The sequence below is a fragment of the Bombyx mandarina genome, chromosome 05 (assembly GCF_030267445.1).
Source record: "Bombyx mandarina strain Sakado chromosome 05, ASM3026744v2".
Taxonomy (NCBI): domain Eukaryota; kingdom Metazoa; phylum Arthropoda; class Insecta; order Lepidoptera; family Bombycidae; genus Bombyx; species Bombyx mandarina.
Window position 1 is genome coordinate 12,187,111 of NC_143212.1, and position 15,025 is coordinate 12,202,135.

Here is a 15,025-nt window from a genome sequence, read left to right on the forward strand (position 1 = left end):
TATGGTTTTCGGAACCCATAGACTGCACAGTGTGAATGTCAAGGGGTGAATTTTTTCCCTATCTAATCGCTGGTAGCCTAAGGGGCTATTCCAACTATTCACTGACCGATAGCTGAGCTCAGGGGCTCAACCTGAGAAACATGCTAACACTGGCCCTAGCAAGAGCAGTGCTTCGCAGAATCGACAATGGATCGGAATCCCAACCGAGAAAACTAGGTGGGTGCTCAAATTGAGGCACAAGCATTTGAACAACGTCTTTTTATTGCATACCAATTCGTATAAACACATCACGAAAAACATGTAAACACGTATGTAATAATGGACAGTTAGATGGGAAAATGAAATGATACCTACTATGGACGGTTTTTATTATTATTACTTAGATTAGTCGACGAACTTATAGCCCAGCCGGTGTTGAGTGGTTGTCGGAGCCCATAAACATAAAAAATGTAAATGCCGCCATCCGCATTGAGACATGAGTTCTAAGTCTCAGTTTTCCAGTACAACGGCTACCCCACACATCAAATCAAGACGCATTACTGCTTCGCATCATTAGTTCCGGTTTGATGAGTGAGAAGGTATACAATACAATATAGACTTCAACAATGTCTCCTGTAATGCGGCTTCCACGTTTTGAGGTCTATGGACAAAGTAATCAAGAGAATTAGGGCAAAAAAACAAGTGCCATAAAACTTCTATGAGCAAACAAATCAAGAGGACTAGGACCAAAAAAAACCAGTGCAATAAATAGTAACATACCCTGACGATGATTTCAGCATCATCGCGTGTGATTCGCGACCAGTCTATGGTGTTAGTATAACAGAGTCGATCGTTGTGCTGAATACGGACGCCTCCTCGCTCGATCTTCATCAACGAATTCAGTCCAAGCGCCTGCGATTATACAGATACACAATAACAAAATTATCCAATTATCTCGTTGGTCAAACGGCATTACACGTGCCCGTTAATCAAGAGATCGCAGATTCAAGACTAAAAAACACCACACTGTTACTTTTGAAGTCATCATGAAGTTATCACGGTTATTGTGCCTTTATGATGGCAGATCACCAGGATTCGGTACGAACGGGATTCGGGTTTAGTTGCCTTCTCTTCGTACGCTACTAAAATTAAAAACTATGTTTTACTCTGCCTTGTTTTATGAAATAAAAATGTAGCAAAAGAAATATTTTATTGTATTAAATAAGCAGACAGGCAGTCTCTTAAGGTCATTGACATTATGCAGTAAACGCTGCCGCTCACCTTGAGACAGTAGACTTAATAAAACAGTAATAAAAATAACTCAACCGATAGGAACGTTTAATTTTTTACAGAATAAATAAATTAGATGGTGTTACCGCCAAAGAAAATGTTGAAAGTTACAGTGAATTATATTATTTTATAAGTCCTTCTGGCCTTCTTTGAATATGTTTTAATGCAAATTGCTAATTAGCTTTTGTTAACAAGATTTTTTAAATCGAAAAATAAATGACATTAATTTATAACACGACACTACACAGATTCGGTTGTATACGAAAAAAAAAGGAAAAATAATTTTTAAAGTGTGAATGAATCTTATGCATAAATTTTATTATAGTTCGAAGTTCGATAAAAAATTCAAGTCTAGTATTGTTGGCGTATTCACTGACCTCTAGATGTTCATTGTCAAATATTACAAGAGCGAAATCCTTGAAGAGCTGCATCCCTCGCACCACGGTGAGGTTTGGGAACAGATCGCCAAGATTGCGCATGCCCTTAGTTCTGAAACAAAATAATATGTATGTATATAGAAACAAAATACATTTACACTGTAACGAAGACATTCAGAATTTGAGATTTTTATACTAAACTGAAAAAACCCAGAGCCTTCCCTTTAGAGGTTTAAAACACGCACAGGCCGTGTTTAATCTTCTCGCGAAATTCCCGTTGCCCTTAGCAAAAAAATTAAAATAGCTACGCTTATAGCCGATCTCCAGTAGCAGGTAGCATCTCCAAATGAAAATTACTTTTACTGCCGATTGTGTGTATCAGCAGAAGATTTGAAGCAGAGAAGAAGGTTGTAGGTATACGTATTGAATGATACGGAGCCGTATTCATTCATTAATTCCTAGTTCTTGGGAAGACTGGAAAAATCAACACTCAACCTTTTTTTTGGCAAAAAAAAAGAACGTAGATGTAATTTAAAAAATGTGAATGTTTCAATATGATGTTATGATGTGTTTGATATAATATACTAATAGAAGACAGAATTGACGGCCTGTACCACGAATCAGCACGTATCGCTGGATCCTTTTGTTATCTTTTTTTAAAGAGTATTAGCACTGAGCGCAACAGAAAGATGTACCTAGTGCTGAAGGACAAGAGGGAATGCAATGTTATTGACAATGATTGCGAAGACAGAGCGAAGCGGAGGAGATAAATACGGAACCCCACCACTATGTGGAATGAATAGCTAGGAAGAGAGAGATTCATACTGATACTCTCAGACACAGCCCACTGAGTTTCTCGCCGGATCTTCTCAGTGGGTCGCGTTTCCGATCCGGTGGTAGATTCTGCGAAGCACGACTCTTGCTAGGGTTCGTGTTAGCAACATCGTCAGGTTTGAGCCCCGTGAGCTCACCTACTAAAGTTAGGGTTACGCTGATATAGCCTCTCAAGGCTCTCAGCTTAGGTAGGAAAAAAAAAAAAAAAAAAAACATACTGAGCGGAATAAATGGATATGATAATTACATATAATACTAGCTGACCCAGCAAACATTATTTTGTCATATATAAGATTTCTAGGGAATTTCTAGTGTAGAAAAAAAAAACTAACTTATTGTAAGTGTGTAAGGATTGTGGTAAATGAGTGATAGAGGTATGTAGTGCTGTGAACGATGAGGGAATATATAATAAAAATAACAAAACCTCATTCAACCACATAATACCTCATTATAACAAAAAAAAATGTCCAAATTAAAAAAAAATATGTTAGGGGTGGACAACCCTAATCATTTAGGGGTATGAAAAATAGATAGTAGCCGATTCTCAGGCTTACTGAATATGCATAAAAAATTTCATAAGAATCGGTCAAGCGGTTTCGGAGGAGTATGGGAACGAACATTGTGACACGAGAATTTTATATATTAGATAAGAGGAGCGGATTATTAAATAGAGAACGCATAGCACAGCATAGTTTGAGATTGAATAGAAAATATTACAATGTTTTTGAATGCTCGATTGAACTGCGACAGAGATAGACCAATTTGCGAATATATAGTGACGCACTAACAATACGCTAACGCTACAAAGCCATCCATTAAAACGCAACGCCATTATAAATTTAAACAAAATCCTCGGTAGTCTTTGGAGACATGACAACGATAAGATCTTTCATCAAGTGTTTACTATTATGACTCCGCAGATCAACGGTACAAATGTTCAGAATTTTATGTAAGCTTATCTTAAAAATGTCCTTAGCACAATTCAGGTTTTTACAATTCTATGATAGCTGCCACTAAAAGTTTTTCACTACATAAAAGGAATTCCAATTAATTCAAACATATCGGATGTCTCGTAACTTACACATATTTTTGTTAATTTTTATGCTGTTATCTGCTAAAGACACTGATAAAAAAAACGGAAAACCCGGCGTCGAAACAATATCTCACGCAAAGCCGATTAATTAAATATTTACATTCTTTGATTTTATATACGTCTATTTGTACGCAACTATTTCCACTTCATTCATAAAACACGTCATATCCCCTAATTCCAAAATAACTAGTAATCATTTTAATATTAATATCAGAAACTGAATACAAATTTCGAATTCTAAATAAAATCGAATAATATATAAAACAAAGCATAGGCAATTACTTGCTTTGTTTTAAATTGGTGTTGGTAATTTTAAACGTTGACTAATGATGGGCCGATATATGCAAATTGTACAAATAAATTGATGACAAATGGCGAGTGATCGAATAAAGATAAACTCGACTAGGTTTCGAGTAAAAATAGGGACTCGAATTCAATCGATTTAACATATCTATGTGTGCGACAGGCGTTAAGTCTGTTGGAAAAACTGCACTCTTATTAATGAACAAATACAATAATTGGGATTATCTCAGAATTGTTCAGTCGAATTGTTTATTTATGAGAGCAGGTGTTCACAAGTTTTTATTCGATGCACACATAACATTAATGAATCGAATGAAAACCGACAAAAAATGTCGATCACAATATTTAACACTAATTAAATAAATCATATTTTGTGTTAAATACCCCGTTTTAAGCATATAGATATAGATTAATTCGTTTTGGAATATCTTTTTACTTTTATTTTATTTGAAGTCGGTTTTTGTTAAAGCATGTCTATTTACAATTTCGTTATAGATTATTTACACATAGCATTCACAAGATGCGAGCACCGATTTTGATAAACACGACTTATTATTTTGAATGGCCTTAGAAATCAGACGCTGCTCCTGAGAGCTTACTTCCCACCTAATGATCAGCGATGGTCACGTCATTATTGAACATCATGAATCCCATGTGGAATGACTTGTAATTTTTTTTACTTAAATTAAAAAAAAACAGTAAATAATAAAGTGTTTTAAATATGATAACAACGTAAGAGTTGAATTATTATGTAAGTGTGGTGCACTAGCATCTACTTTCAGTATGTGCAGCCAGACTTTTGCAGAGATTTGAATAACACGCGTTCTATGCATCATAATATTTTTTCTGTCCTAAGACCGTACATCTTCCATCAAAAAATGGAAATACAAGCAGCGTAAATGTCCTCAGGGCAAACTCCTGTAGATAGAACTTTAAGAATCTCGACTTAATGGACACAAGATTAACAGTTGTAAATCAAAAAATGTAAATTAATTACAAGCTAAAAATTTTATAAATTGCCAAAGCTTGTAGATAGACGCCGTACCCCAAACAAACAATTCCTTCTCGAATTTTATTTAAAGTGAAACTTACCTATATATCAATATATAGCCGGTAACTTCCCTTAACTGCGGGAAGCTCATGTTGTCGAATATTTGATTTGTGGCACGCTCCATCAGAACGATACTGAGCTGACCCTCGATCACCCGACATCCTTCCAAACGTCTGATCTGGTCCGGATTGTTTCGTAGGTCCATTGACGGACATACTGTAACAAGCAAAACAATTCACATGAACGAAACATGTAATTATGAACTTTTTTTTTCAAATACAAAATTAACTGAAGATTCTTCTGCCGCATTTTGTCGCATAGTAAAGGAAATGAATATCAACATTACCCAGGACAGGGCTAAAACAAATATGTACCGCAAAGTTCTTTTTTTAAACTGCTTTTGACAGATTGTAGTAAAAATGTTTTTTTTATTGCCATCGAAGGCAAACGAGCTTACTCGCCAAACAGCCACGTATCATTAAGAACTTTTATCAACGTTCCTTTATAGGACGTGTCATGGCTTCGTGTTAAACCGAAGACGGAAGTGCAGTCTAAAGCCGAATGGAAATGATCTCCTGTGACGCACTACGGATTAACGCAGTTACACTATGTGATAAGAATTAACTCTGCCCCGATGACTAGCGGTGTAATAGTAAAAAGAAAATGAAGGAACATTATTAAGTAAATCCCAACAGCGTGCTCTATGGAACACATCGTACAAAACACACAGATAAACATCTCCATAGACCCAGAAGTTCCAAATGATCGATGAGGGTATTATCGAAAAATACAGTTATATACCAAACATAATACACTTATTTCTAATTCAAATGTGTTTTGTTGCTCTATTGATTTATTCCCACGTATTTCTATTAACCAGTTTGTGTTAATAGTGTAAATGTGTAATTGGCTTCTATTTGCGATCCTCATTTTTTTATGTAGATGTTTTTACACGCTTCATATTAGCTTCAGTTGTATGTATGTTTGTAACTGACTCCTTTAGATGCGATTTTGGCCCACTTTAAACGGCCAGATTTCATTCAAACTTTGTAGATTTATTGAGGACTGATGACAATTGAATATTAAAAAAAAAATTAAAAAAAAAATTGAAAAAATTGAAATTCAACTCAAACATGAAAAATAAATAATAAATAGTTAAAAAAACTAAAAACACGCTTTATGTAAAATTCAAGTACAACATTGAAAATAAATTTTAATAAATTTAAATTGAAAATAGTGTAAAAAAAAATTTTTTTTATTGTAAAAAAAGCGTGGGGTACATGGTGTTATTATAAATATTTTTCTGACAGATATGAGTAAAAGAATTATTATTTCAATAATATCTTAAAAAGCATCCCACGAATTTTTTACAAAAAAAATTTTTTTTTTTCACTATTTTCAATTTAAATTTATTAAAATTTATTTTCTATTTTTAGGTGAATTTTATATAAAGCGTGATTTTTAGTTTTAAAAAAATAATAATAATTAAATAAACATATTATTGTTGTGATCTTAGAAAATGTTTTTTTACGCTTCGCGAGATCACGACTTCGTAGATGACGCCGACCATCTTGAGACATGAGGTCGTCTCGTCTCCAATGAAATTTGTTTTCCCCCACGAATAGCCAAGAAGGCTCCCAGACCCGTCTTACAATATCTACCTAACTCTACTACTATCAGAAATATTCACCAGCACAAACATATTCATTATAACACTAGAGTAATTAAGCCGGGGTCGATTATACAGAATCGTTTATTGTTTCCGGGGCCAATTCGATTATTGTCCACAAGTGGCCTCCCACGTACTAGTTAAACGACCGCATGGGATCTTGTTTACATTAATATGTTTACTTCTTATTAGGAACACGTAATTTCCACTTGCGACGTATATTAATGACCGAACCGAGTAAGAAAGAGTATTTTTTTAGCATTACCTAATTATGCACGAGTATTTCAAGAAAACCTGATATACTAATACTCATTGTATTTTAATAAATTACGTTATTTTAAAATTCAATATGCAAAGATTTAATGCGTTTTAAAGAAATAATAACGATTTTTTTTTATGACGAAAATAATAATAAAATTTTGTTTACGAGATATATGTATTCTGCTCTTTTTTTTTTTTTTTTTTTCCTACCTATGCTGATAGCCTTGAGAGGCTATTTCAGCGTACCCTAGCTTGTGTAGGTGAGCTCGCGGGGCTCAAACCGGAGAATTGCTAACACCGCCCTAGCAAGAGCAGTGCTTCGCAGAATCTACCACCGGATCGGAAGCGCGACCCACTGAGAAGATCCGGCGAGAAACTCAGTGGGCTGTGTCTGTGGGTTAATTCGCTCGTCGAGCCCTTCGTCGCAAGCGACGGGTTCGGCGAGGACGGTGACCGGTGCTTGTATTGCCTAAAAGCACCGTTAATGGATCAGGAGGATCCGTGATGACGTGCTTTGGGCGACGTCGACGGTTTACCAAACGGTCTACAGGATCGGGTATGTAGTTTCCGGCGGCCACGACAAGAGGGTTCTCATGTCGTGCCGCCTTCTCAAAGTGGCGCAGCGATGCCGACTGTAGATACTTACTGACGGGGTCGAGCTCCAGATCATCGTGGAGGTCCACGTTCCTCTGGAACCATGGTGCTCCGACGGCTATCCTGCAGAATCGGGATTGTATAACCTGAAGGGGTTTCAAGTTGGTGCGGGCCGCGTGAGCGAACACTACGCTTGCATACGTCATGACGGGGCGTATGCAAGTTTTGTAGAGGGTTACCTTGTTACGGAGGGACAGTTTGCTTCGTCTACAAAGCATTGGGTAGAGTCGTCCTAGTATAAACGCGGCGCGATCGCGTACCGTTTTTACGTGGGGACGGAATGTCATCCCTCTGTCGAGGGTGACGCCTAGGTATTTGACCTTCGGGGCCCACGGTATGGGCTGGTCAAAGAGAGTGATGGGGCTAACGGCGGAGGTGTTTACGCGCCTATTGGGGAGTGGGGTGCTCGAAGTGGTATTCGGAGGGCGACCCCTTTTGAATAGCACCGCTGTACTTTTCGTGGGGTTAATGTCTATTCGCCACTTCCGGAACCACTGTCCCATGGTGGTTACTGCGGTCTGGAGTCGCCGATGAAGCAACGACATCTTCCTACACGAGTAGTAGATAGCCGTGTCATCGGCGAAGAGCGCTAGATGGGTCTCCGGAGACCGGGGTATATCGTTGATATACAAACTAAATAGTAACGGGGAGAGTGCGGAGCCTTGCGGGACTCCGGCAGTCAGATGACGGGGACGAGAACGAGTTCCCTCTACTCGATATCGAAACGAACGGTTCGACAAGAAGTCTCGTATGATGAGCACGAGTCTGTCTGGCACTCCCATGTTGTACAGTTTGTAGATCAAACCGTTGTGCCAGACTTTGTCGAACGCCTTCGCTACATCGAAGAAGAGGGCGCCGGTCGGGATTTGTTTACGCCTATTTGGCCCTATTAAGATGTGCTCCGTGAGGCGGTGCACTTGTTGTACGCACGAGTGTTTGGCGCGGAATCCAAACTGCTCGTCTATTAGAATTTTATTCGCGGTAACGAAGTCCCAGAGGCGTTTCCGAAGGAGCCGTTCGTAAATTTTGCCTATCGCTGGGAGGAGACTAATCGGTCGGTAACTAGCGGTTTCATTATTCGGTTTGCCCGGCTTGTGTATACCGATAACGTCCGCTTCTTTCCATACCGCCGGAAAGATGCAGTGCGTCATAGCGGCATTTAAGATGGTAGCCAACATTGTTATCAGTTGGACTGGTAAGAGTTTTAACGCGCGGTTGCGGATGCCGTCGGAGCCGGGTGCCTTCTTAGGTTGAAGGTTTTCTATTACTTCTCTAACTTCGTCAGAGGTAATGGGGGGTAACGCGTCCGAGGGTGGCAGGGAAGCTCTGCGCTCGACCTCCCTGTCGACTGCCTCGGTGTGTTCGGGGTCCGCGTATTGAGTGCTGGTGGTGCACTGCTCTTGCAGTGCATCGGCCAGCAACTCTGCCTTGTCATCGTCATCGAAAGCCGGTGGTTGGCCTGGAGGGCGTACGAGAGGAGGCATAGTAGCGGTAGTTTCGGACTTGAGAGTCCTTGCTAGTCGCCAGTATGCTTGATGAGAGGGCGCGAGTCCTTCTAAGTAGCTATCCCAATTCTCATTTCGGGCGTCGCTTAGGCGAGATTTTACATCCCGCTGTAGACGACGCATCCGAATCCGGTTTGAGTGCGTGGGAAGTTGATCGTAGGCCCGGATTGCCGCGTTTCTAACTCTTAGGAGGTTCCTAAGTTCGGGGGAAAGTCTGATGCGGTGAAAGCTATCCTCCACATCGACTTCTTTTGAGGATCTTATGATCGCGGAAGAGATGTGATCCGTGATGATGTTTATGGATTCGACTGTGTCCTCGGGGGATGGAGTTGAATCCGGGCCGCAGGGGAGGATTGGTGGAGCGGCATCGGCTAAGCATTTGCCCAGCTTCTTCCAGTCCACCATGGTCCTCGTAGCTGTGACTGGGTTGTGGGGGCGACCGAGCTGCATAACGACAGGTCGGTGGTCTGAGTCGAGCTCTGACATTGCTTCGATGGAGCGTAAGCGCAGAGTTACGTTCCTCAGCAGTGCCAGGTCTATAGTGCTCGGACGGAGCGCGATGTTATACGGATAACATGTTGGAGTTGGGGGACCGACTACTTCGAAGGTAAGGTCGTCTATAAACGCGTCGAGACGCCTACCGTTTATGTTTGAACTGTGGCAGTTCCACCTAGTGTGGTGGCAATTTAAATCGCCTGCCAGGATGACGGAGTCTCCCATGCCGAACAGTGACTCGATGTCACTGCTCAGAAGGGGCTTGTCCGGGGGGAGATAGACGGATGCGATGACGATCGGCTGGTGTCCCGTCAGCGAGATACGGCACACTGACGCCTCGATATGTGAGAGCGAGGGGGTATCGAGAGGGACAACGTGCAGGGCCCGCCTATAGTAAATGGCAGTCCCGCCTTTGGAGGCGGTGAGTCTGTCATTCCTAACCATGACGTAATTCGCGACTTTCGGGTCACGACGCGAGGGCTTCAGGCAGGTCTCCTGCACTAGCAGAATATCTACAAGATTGTCGCGGAGGAATTCGTAAATTTGATCGCGTTGTCGCGCGAGTCCGTTAGCATTGTAGAATGCTAACGTAAGGGAATATGGTTTCTCTCTAGCGTTTTGCGCCATTGATTACCGGTGATTTTAGAAAGTACGGGCCACGGACTCGTAAACGTCCATGTATTCGAACGCGGCCGCGAGCCGTTGTTCGGGGTTTACCGCCCTTCGCATCGCGTCTGCGAACGATCGCAGACGGTCGAAGTTGACCGCCGTGACGAAGTCGCGCACGAGCGTGAAGTCGTTGACGGCTGAGGGTTGCGGGGGACGGTACGCGGGCGCGGGGGGAGGTGCGAGCAGGGGCTGCGGCGCGGGACGTGTCGCGAGCGGGGGCTGGGGTGCGGTTTGTGTTCCCGACCTCGTATACGGCAGCGGTTTGTTCCACGCCGAGACGGTGGGAACCGCATTCTGCTCTCAAATAGTATGAATGGTTGTGAAAATATTTTTTTTTTTTATCAAATGACCAACTAACCATGTATAATTACAAAGAATTAAAATATTTATTTTATATGCTTCCTTTGCATGTTTTCGATAAACGCATTTTTATTATGGAGTGTACCGGCAGTCGTTGCCTAAAGCAGCGACTCTCAACCTTTTTTTTATTTAACGACGCACTAAAATACTCTTTACAGATTTGTGACACCCTTAAATCACTTTTTTATAATTAAACTAAAGGTAAATTACTAAGTTAATTTATCTATTAAAGGTGGTTTTACAGTTAACATCTAGTAAAGAGTTGTTTATTTATCTCATATGTACCGCAGAAATGTAATTCCCCCGATAAAGGATAAAATTTCGTATTTGTAAATGTCGCGACTTTCCACTAGGCTTGGGACACTAGGGGGTTGATTGCTTCCCGCTTCCGTAGGTTTAACCCGCGATTCCCTACAAGTGACCCCTGGGTGGTGCAAAACGGGAGCCGAATACATAATCGGTGGTAGGACTTGTCCGACTGGCTGGCGACCACCCTCCAACTAGAGTCCGCCACCAAATAGCCTAGCTGTGTTCCGGCGTGTGGGTTGGAGAGCCAGTGTTATTCCTTCCCTTTCCTCTTCCTTGTTGGGGGTGAATCTTGGCGATACCTGGAACATGCGGAGCAGACGTGCGTGTGAGCTCGCGGGACGTGATTGTTTGACGGGGGTATAGGGAGACCCAGTGAAACGGTGTTCGCCGCCGCCCGCCGGTCAGTTGGGGACCTGAACCCGGGTGTCACTACTAAACTCCGCCCCGGGAAGCTGTCCCGCCAACCGGTGTAAAATCCTGTCGTGCGGTCGTCGTGCCGGAGTCGGAGACCGGAGTGGATCCCGGCGATCGCACGCAGGGTGGACTGGGGGCCCTTCCATGCCCTGCGTCAGTCGCTCACGCAACCCGTGGTCGAGCACGTACTGTGCTCCGCGCTTTATTCAGGTATTGTCACGATTTCGCCTCGAACATCCTACCCCGCCCAATCCCACTCTCCAAATAAAAAAAAATGAAAGTTCGAAAAAGGAAAAGGGTTTTGTCGGCGACTCCCCATTCCACATTTAATGTGGATTTCAGCAATGTAAGGGGTCTACATAGTAACCTCGACGCCGTACACCTCCATCTTGAGACGGCGCAGCCTGCCCTTCTTTTTCTGACGGAGACGCAGATATCTGCTCCGGATGATACTTCGTACCTTGAATACCCCGGCTACGTATTGGAGCACAACTTCCTGCGTAAAGCCGGGGTGTGTGTATTCGTCCGGGCTGATGTCTGTTGTCGCCGTCTACGAAGCCTCGAACAACGGGACCTGTCCCTCTTGTGGCTGCGCGTAGATCACGGGGGCTGTACCCGAGTCTACGCGTGCCTGTACAGGTCCCACAGCAGTGATGCAGGTTCAGCTCTGATAGAGCATGTGCAAGAGGGGACTAACCGCGTGCTTGAGCAGTACCCATCTGCGGAGGTGGTGGTTCTTGGAGACTTTAACGCTCATCACCAAGAGTGGTTGGGGTCCAGAACCACTGACCTCCCGGGTCGGGCTGCCTACGATTTCGCCTTGGCCTACGGCCTCTCCCAGCTGGTGACACAGCCCACCCGTGTCCCAGATATTGAGGGGCATGAGCCTTCTCTGTTGGACCTTCTGCTGACCACCGATCCAGCCGGATACAGTGTGGTGGTCGACGCTCCACTTGGATCGTCTGATCACTGCCTTATCCGTGCTGCCACACCACTCTCTCGTCCTAGTCGTCGAACGACGACCAGGTATCGAAGAGTTTGGCAGTATTTGTCAGCAGATTGGGATGGATTGCGTGAGTTTTACGCATCCTACCCATGGGGGCGGTTCTGCTTTTCCTCTGCTGATCCTGACGTCTGTGCGGACCGTCTTAAAGACGTGGTGCTCCAGGGGATGGAATTGTTTATTCCCTCCTCTGAAGTGCCCGTTGGGGGTCGCAGCAGACCCTGGTATAACAATGCCAGCAGGGATGCTGCACACCTCAAGCGGTCCGCATACGTGGCATGGGATGATGCTAGGAGACGTCGGGATCCTAACATCTCGGAGGAAAGGCGGAAATATAACGCCGCTTCCAGGTCCTACAAGAAGGTTATTGCCAGGGCGAAATCGGAGCACGTTGCTAGAATTGGCGAGCGACTGAAGAGCTATCCCTCTGGGAGCCGTGCTTTTTGGTCGCTCGCCAAAGCTGCAGAAGGTAACTTTTGCAGGTCTAGTCTCCCACCACTACGCAAGTCCGATGACAGTCTGGCCCATAGTGCGAAAGAGAAGGCTGACCTTCTGATCAAACTCTTCGCCTCGAACTCGACTGTGGACGACGGGGGTGCCACACCACCGAACATCCTCCGGTGTGATAGTTCCCTGCCGGAGATCTGCTTTACACAGTGTGCAGTCAGGCGGGAACTCCGACTCCTGGACGTCCATAAGTCGAGCGGGCCAGACGGCATCCCTGCAGTGGTTCTGAAAACGTGCGCCCCTGAGCTGACGCCTGCGCTAACGCGTTTGTATCGCATCTCTTATTGCGCTAACAGGGTTCCGTCTTCATGGAAGACTGCCCACGTCCACCCTATCCCCAAGAAGGGTGACCGGTCGGACCCATCGAGCTATAGGCCTATCGCGATAACTTCCTTGCTTTCCAAGGTGATGGAGCGAATAATTAATATACAACTCCTGAAGTATCTGGAGGATCGCCAGCTGATCAGTGACCGACAGTACGGTTTCCGTCACGGTCGCTCAGCTGGCGATCTTCTTGTATACCTTACTCACAGGTGGGCTGAAGCCTTGGAGAGCAAGGGCGAGGCTCTTGCTGTGAGCCTTGATATCGCGAAGGCCTTCGACAGGGTCTGGCATAGGGCACTTCTGTCGAAGCTACCATCTTACGGAATCCCCGAGGGTCTCTGCAAGCGGATCGCTAGCTTTTTGGATGGGCGGAGCATCACGGTCGTTGTAGACGGTGACTGTTCTGATACCATGACCATTAACGCTGGCGTTCCACAAGGTTCGGTGCTCTCCCCCACGCTTTTCATCCTGTATATCAATGACATGCTGTCTATTGATGGCATGCATTGCTATGCGGATGACAGCACGGGGGATGCGCGATATATCGGCCATCAGAGTCTCTCTCGGAGCGTGGTGCAAGAGAGACGATCAAAACTTGTGTCTGAAGTGGAGAACTCTCTGGGGCGAGTCTCCAAATGGGGTGAATTGAACTTGGTTCAATTCAACCCGTTAAAGACACAAGTTTGCGCGTTCACTGCGAAGAAGGACCTCTTTGTCATGGCGCCGCAATTCCAAGGAGTATCCCTGCAACCTTCCGAGAGTATTGGGATACTTGGGGTCGACATTTCAAGCGATGTCCAGTTTCGGAGTCATTTGGAAGGCAAAGCCAAGTTGGCGTCCAAAATGCTGGGAGTCCTCAACAGAGCGAAGCGGTACTTCACGCCTGGACAAAGGCTTTTGCTTTATAAAGCACAAGTCCGGCCTCGCGTGGAGTACTGCTCCCATCTCTGGGCCGGGGCTCCCAAATACCAGCTTCTTCCATTTGACTCCATACAGAGGAGGGCCGTTCGGATTGTCGATAATCCCGGTCTCACGGATCGTTTGGAACCTCTGGGTCTGCGGAGGGACTTCGGTTCCCTCTGTATTTTGTACCGTATGTTCCATGGGGAGTGCTCTGAGGAATTGTTCGAGATGATACCGGCATCTCGTTTTTACCATCGCACCGCCCGCCACCGGAGTAGAGTTCATCCATACTACCTGGAGCCACTGCGGTCATCCACAGTGCGTTTCCAGAGGTCTTTTTTGCCACGTACCATCCGGCTATGGAATGAGCTCCCCTCCACGGTGTTTCCCGAGCGCTATGACATGTCCTTCTTCAAACGAGGCTTGTGGAGAGTATTAAGCGGTAGGCAGCGGCTTGGCTCTGCCCCTGGCATTGCTGAAGTCCATGGGCGACGGTAACCACTCACCATCAGGTGGGCCGTATGCTCGTCTGCCTACAAGGGCAATAAAAAAAAAAAAAAAAAAAAAAAAAAAACATCAATGTGTCGCGACACGGTGTTTGAGAGTCGCTGCCTTAAAGGATAAGATGCCGAATATACCAATTAGCAGTTTCTAATCTCGCGAAAATACAAAAATTATTATTATTATTTTAGAAAATATGTATATACACACTGAACAAGTATTCACGAAGAACTTCCACGAATAACATCGTGTAATCAAAATGAATCTCGCAATATTTATATGAACTTCCGTAAGTTATTACTGGCGGTGAAGCGTATTCTAAACTCGCACTGGTCACCACTAACCTGCCCATCTCTATTCTAATATTATATATAGTATAGCTCTATAGTAATTGAAATTTCGACCTCGGGTTCTGATGTTCACTCAATTGCTTTTGGTATAATATATATATTTTTAACATATATTCGGTGATAATTACTAGAATCTTAACTTTATCAAATTAGTTTGTTATAAGTAATAGTTAG

The 15,025-nt window shown here is 43.9% G+C and overlaps 1 protein-coding gene across 3 annotated transcripts in view; it reads right to left on the reverse strand.

Annotated features, from left to right (window-relative positions):
* InR (insulin receptor) overlaps nucleotides 1–15,025 on the reverse strand; it is an 86,485-nt gene that overhangs the window by 21,173 nt on the left and 50,287 nt on the right. For 2 of the 3 annotated variants that reach the window (XM_089727800.1, XM_089727801.1), the window contains exons 3-5: nucleotides 4,969–5,143; nucleotides 1,647–1,758; nucleotides 760–891 (exon numbers count right to left, since the gene is read on the reverse strand). In XM_089727800.1, the coding sequence (XP_089583926.1) occupies nucleotides 760–891; nucleotides 1,647–1,758; nucleotides 4,969–5,143 (419 nt within the window). Of the gene's footprint in view, nucleotides 1–759; nucleotides 892–1,646; nucleotides 1,759–4,968; nucleotides 5,144–7,503; nucleotides 7,870–15,025 lie in introns of those variants that run through there. The other variant, XM_089727802.1, reaches the window with a different exon arrangement.